This window comes from Aedes albopictus, chromosome 3, assembly GCF_035046485.1.
Source record: "Aedes albopictus strain Foshan chromosome 3, AalbF5, whole genome shotgun sequence".
Classification (NCBI taxonomy): domain Eukaryota; kingdom Metazoa; phylum Arthropoda; class Insecta; order Diptera; family Culicidae; genus Aedes; species Aedes albopictus.
The window spans coordinates 366,597,047-366,602,820 of record NC_085138.1 but is presented as its reverse complement, the minus strand read 5'-3'; the positions used below and the strand labels follow the sequence as shown (position 1 = coordinate 366,602,820).

The following is a 5,774-nucleotide window of genomic DNA, read 5'->3' as shown; positions in this document are numbered from 1 at the left end:
TGAGTGGAGAGAAAAGAGAAGTGTGAAAAGAGCAGAGAAGAGTGAGGCGGGAACTGTTCGAAATGAGCAGTAAAAAATGAAGGTGAGGGTTTGTGAAGTAAATGAGAAGTTCGTAAGAGTGGCTGTTGGAAAGTGAGGACTGAAAAGTGTGAATCAGTGACCAGCGAAGATTGAAAAGAGAGCAATGAAGAGTCAGAAGTAAGTAGTGAGCAGTGATTTAAGCAGCTCTAGCCTACTAGATCCGTGATCATATGTCGATCTTGGTATCACCGTCTGACGCGATCTAAATGCAAAAATATTGAAACTTTTCGACCTTCTTCACTGTTTGCCTAGCTTGGAGGAGTTGTCCGTGGTGACATCCAATGATTTAGTCTTGCTGACGTTAATGGTTAGGCCCGCGTTAGAGGAGCGTTTTGAAACATTGAGGAGTGAAAAATCAACAGTGAGCAACCAGATCCCGTCAGTGGTATTGAGTTGCAACATGTACGTACACGAGCGACAGTTCATGCATTACGCTTAGCACCTGAATGGCGTAGCTACGATCGGTTTATCTTCATCAATTTACCCCTTCTGTAGGGATTCCCTTTGGAATTCTTTCTGAAATTTCTCCACGTTTTTTTTTTCATCTATTTTACCAAGGTTTCCTTTAGAGGTTTGTCTCGAGATTTATTCATGGATTCTATCATGGATTTTTCCCGGAATTTCTTATGGGATTTCATCCAGAATTCCTTCTGAAAATTTCCTCTTTTATTGCACCCACGATTGCTTTTGGAATTTCTCCCGGGATTTCTTCTGGATTCTGGATATGAATATATATTATTTTCGAGATTCCTTCAATTAGGTTTACTGTGTTTCTTTAAGTAATTTTCCCAAGATTCGTGTGTGGACTCTTTCAAGGATTCTTCCTGGGATTTCTTCTGGGATTCTATCTGGATTTTTTCAGCTTCCGAGATTCATCTAGGGATTCCTCGTAGATATTTTCGGAACCTTCGTAAGCGATTTTTTCCGAAGCAGGAATGCTTTGATTTCTCATATGATTGCTTGGAAGGTTTCTCTCAGGAATTCTTCAGAAACTTCTCCTGAGTTTCCGTCCAAAATTCCTCCAGGAGTTCCTTTCTGCATGTCCAGGGATTTCTTAGTTGATTTATCCCGAGATTTTCGTATGGATTTCTTTCGGCATTTTTGCAGGATTCATTCAATGGTTCTTCTCGAGTATTCTTAGAAAAAAAATCTCAAAAATTCTGTTAGGGATTCCTTCAGGAATTCTTCCTGGAACTTCGTCAGCAATTGAGGGGCCCAGATGAGATGCACGGGGATGTAGGTAAGTGACCAATTTGTCGATTTTGAACTGGGCATATCAAAAAAATCTTCAGATTTAAAGCTCTTAAAAACTTTTCTAAGAATATTTTCGCGATGATTAGAAAAATTACAATAAATTGGCTCGATTTTTCAAATCCATATATTTTTATGGGATTTTAACCTCATTCTCTCGAAAGTGGGTTTTGTCACTTACACCCCTTTGATTCTAATCCCCTCGATTGCTTCCAGAATTGATTTGTTCATTCCTTCCGGGACTCCTATAGAATTTTTTTTCAAGGATTATACCCGAGACCGCATCAGGATTCTTCATGGCTTTCTTCCGGAATTTCTTTAGATATTTCTCCTAGGCTTGATTTGAGGCTTCCTTCATCGATTCTTCTCGTGATTTCTTCATGGATTTTACCCAGGTTGACTTAAAGATTCCTCTCACGGATGCTAGGTCATTAGGCCGAAGGTCATTAGGCCGAAGGCCATTAGGCCGAAAGTCATTAGGCCGAATGGTCATCAGGACGAATTGAAAATCAGCCGTTGTTTTTACCTTTTCCAACATTTTTTTCCAAAAACTAGTTTAACAATAAAACTAGAAAGAATAGCCTATGTTTTAAAGAAGGAAAAATTTATGAATTGAATATCAGCAGTTTCAGCGCTAAAAACTATTTTAGCAATGATACTAGAAAGAACAGCCTATATTTAAAAGAAGGAAAAATGGGTAAAATATCAGTAGATTCAGAATCAATAAAGTATCTTCGTGCCTGTCACACGATACACACATGCAAAATGGTCATTTGCAGAGGAAGCTTTCAGTTGATAACTGTGGAAGTGTTCATAGAACACTAAGCTGAGAAGCAGGCTTTGTCTCAGTGGGGACGTATCGGCAAGAAGAAGACCCAATGACCATTCGGTCAAATGACCATTCGGCCTAATGACCTTCGGCCGAATGACCTTCGGACTAATGACCTCCGGCCGAATGGTCTGACACCCCTCTCACGATTTATGCAGGGATTCTCGCAAGGATTTTTTTCCGGGATTCCTTTTGCGATTTCTACCGGAATCCCTCTCAGATTCTTGAATTGATTTCTTTTGATAATTTTTTGCCATTCTTCTAGGTATTTATCCAAAAATTTATTTCAGGATTCCTCTACAGGTTCTTTTAATTATTCCATAAAGGATCCTTTCAGGGATTCTTGCCGAGATTCCTTGAGTGATTTATCACTTGAGTTTTCTTCAATACTCTTTCCGGGACTCCTCACAGAATTGTTTCCGGGATTTCTCCAGAAATTTATCCCAAAAATTCTTCAGAGATTTCTCGATATTCCTCCAGGGATTTCTGCATTTATTTTTCTTGGGGTTCCTCCAGGGATTCCTTCAAAGGTTTGTTCAGGGGTTTGACCTGAGTTTCCTTAAGGGGTTACTTTCAGAGATCTCCTCCGTGATTCTTACAGGTACATTCAAAAAGCCTCCTTATGAGATTCTCTCAGGGAATACTCCCAAGTTTTCAGGGATTTCTTCAGGGAATTCTACCGTATTTCAGATTCATGCAGGTAATGGTCCTCTGCACGAATTTATGCTGGCCTGCTTACTCTCACAGAAAATTTGACATTTGAGCGGTGCCGAAACCTCTCAAACGTCAAATTCCGTGTGAGAGTAAGCAGGCCAGTATAAATTCGTGCAGTGGCAATACTCCATTATATTATTGGATTTCTTCTGGTTTTTTTTTTCCGATGTTGGATTCCTCTGCATAATACTCCTGGGGTTCCTGTGAGAATAACCCTTTGGTGGTGGGGGGTGAGGTTTAGTGAGTGTGCTAAGAGTGGTCAACCGAGGTTCAGAGGAATTTACGAAACTGTAGCAAACCTTTCCATCTATTATGGAAAAATATGCTTACAAATTTTCCTACGATATGACTCATTTGATCAGATATATTCCGGTCAAACGTACTTCAGCCGAATTTCATTAAACGGCATTCTGGGCAATGTTACTCCGGAAAATGGCATTCCGGGACTCTTTGGTACAACCATCAGACAATCTCAAGGTTGTATTGAACCAAATACTCGTAAGTAAAAGAAAATCGAATTAGATATTGTTCCTTTTAATTCCAAATATGTGTTTGCATCTATGACAGATACATATTTGGACCTCAACTGTAAGGCTGTCTTCAGTGTTTCATAATTGAGTCAGGCACGAGGCACCAAAAACGACCTTACAGCTGAGGTGGACATACCTACGTATCTGCCATAAGATGCATGCATAGTTGAAAATAAAGGAAACACTATTTAACTCGATTTCCTTTTATTAACATTTTGTTATTACATATTGAAAAATTGCAAATTTTATTTCAATAGCGTCATCTGTTGACCAAATCCATCACAAATCTGTCTGATATCGTCCTCTTCATTGCCCGACGGACTTCCTACATCTTGTTTAATTGCACATTGTTTGTTTTCCATTGATCGAGGTCGGATGTACAGACATGTATTTTCTACAGAAGAAAATCTCTGAGTAAGTATTCATTATTAAAACCTATTGAAAATTGACAAAACATACCAACGCGCCGAACGGGTGGATTGAGCTTCTCCAGCTTCCGGTGCATCAGCAACATTTGCGGGCCACAAACCGGGGGCGACGGAATCCGATCGAACCGGTTGTATTCCACGGCTTTACGGGCCGCCAGATCCGGGTTGGACTTGAACTGCCGCAGCTTGAACGTCCCGTTGAAGTGGACCGTGTCCGGCTGCTGTTCTTTCAACGGTTGAATCAAATCCGTCGAACGGAAGTGAGAAACGACAATTTGTTCTGACATTTTTTTCGATCCTTCAGATATAGGTCACTGCATACGGCGGTTGCTATGATAATTTTTTCTAAGTCTTTGACGTTTCGTGGCCTTGTTGTTTACAGTTTGGACTTAGAGAATTTTAGTCGATTTTTTTTGGTTCGTCCGGTAAAAGGTGCGCGCGTAATTGAATTCAAATGAGTAACTTGGGAAGTCCTGGCAGAAAGAGTTCCACCGAACCAGGAGGTTATCTTGACCGAAACCCGTGAAGGCAAAGCAGCTGATCATCTACCAGCCTCTATCGTACCACTAGTACGGCGATGACGACATGGGGGTACTCCTTGGGTACTCCAGCAAATGATCAAGTTCTGAATAGAATGTGACACCAGATATGCCGAACTGCCGAAGCTTTGCTAGATTGCAACTCTCAAGATTATTCACTGAAGAAGAGGAAGTTGGAGCATTGTGGTTTTAAGCGACTAGATGAAAACCAAATTGTTAAATGTTTTTAATTAAACGCTACACGGCAGAATATTTGAATGAGAAAATGATTTCTGATGAAATTGTGAGACAAATTTTGGTTGAACTCCGTGGGAATTCTGGCATAAATTGGGATAGGCTTATGGTGGGATTAAAGATGAATTTGAAAGAGACCTTCAAAATGAATACAAGAAATCTTCAGGGATTCTCAGGAAGCCCCATGAGATGCTTCGAGGGGTTTATTTAGGATACCTTCAGGAGCTACTTTTGGGATTCTTCCAGTTACTTTTGAGATATTTTGTGCGAGTTATTCCTCCAGAAGTTCTTTGCAGGATGTTTTCAGTAACTCCTGTCGTGATTACCCAAGATATTCTTTCTAGGATTTCTTCATGAATTTCTTCTGGGGTACATCAGGAGTTTTGAGATTCTTCTAGGAATTTCCTCTGGGAATAATCTAGGAATATCTTATGAGATTTCCGCAGGAATTCTTCTTGAAATTTTGCCAACAAATTCAAACCGTGTTTTCTCCACAATTTGTTTCCAGGGTTCCTCCAGAAGTTACTTCTGGGATTCCTCAAGGAACCTTTTCTGAGATTCTTCCAGGGGTTTGTTCAGAAGTTCCTTCTGCGATTCTTCCAGGGGTTTCTACTTAGTAAAGAAATTCAATCTGGGATTCCTTGACGAATTTCTGACGGGATACATTTTGAAATTCCTTTCGGGATTTCTCTAAAGATTTCTTGCAGATTTTTTCCTTGTTTTTTTTCATGAGATTCCTCCTGAAGTTCGTTCTGAGATTCTTTCAGAAATAACTTCCTAGATTCCTCCAGGAGTTTTTTGGAGATTCTTTCAGATGTTCTTTCAGGGTTTCCAATAGGGTTTTCTTCTAACTTCTTAATTTCTTTTTGTAATGTCTTTTGATTTTTCTCTGTGATTCCCAGAAGAAATTCCTATAGAAATTTCAGCCCAGAAGAAACAATTGGAGGAAACCCAGAAGGTGTTTCTGAATATTCCACTGCTTCATATTCAAAACTGCTTAAATAGTTCGTCAAGGAAGTCCTGTAGGGATTTTATAACGAACCTATGTAAGAATTCCATAAGGAATTCGATAAAAACTTCTGGAGGAATTTCGTAATTAACATCCGGAAGAATTTCAAATAATCTGCAGAAATTCCAGGAGGAATTTCCAGTGAAATCCTGGAACAAG

General features: G+C 39.7%; 1 protein-coding gene across 1 annotated transcript; it reads right to left on the bottom strand.

Moving 5' to 3' along the window:
* Positions 1-3,650: 3,650 nt before the first annotated feature.
* On the bottom strand, positions 3,651-4,135 carry LOC115254478 (uncharacterized). The gene is made up of 2 exons (XM_029852029.1): positions 3,865-4,135; positions 3,651-3,799 (listed from the first exon to the last, which is right to left on the bottom strand). The coding sequence occupies exons 1-2, from the start codon at positions 4,118-4,120 to the stop codon at positions 3,651-3,653; spliced, it is 405 nt and encodes a 134-aa protein (XP_029707889.1). The 5' UTR covers positions 4,121-4,135.
* Positions 4,136-5,774: the final 1,639 nt, after the last annotated feature.

Bases quoted from the DNA above. Each gene is read 5' to 3' on its own strand.
- LOC115254478 (XM_029852029.1), bottom strand. From the start codon at position 4,120: ATGTCAGAACAAATTGTCGTTTCTCACTTCCGTTCGACGGATTTGATT. The intron at 3,800-3,864 runs GTATGTTTTGTC...TTTCTTCTGTAG, and splicing joins TCCACCCGTTCGGCGCGTTG to AAAATACATGTCTGTACATC.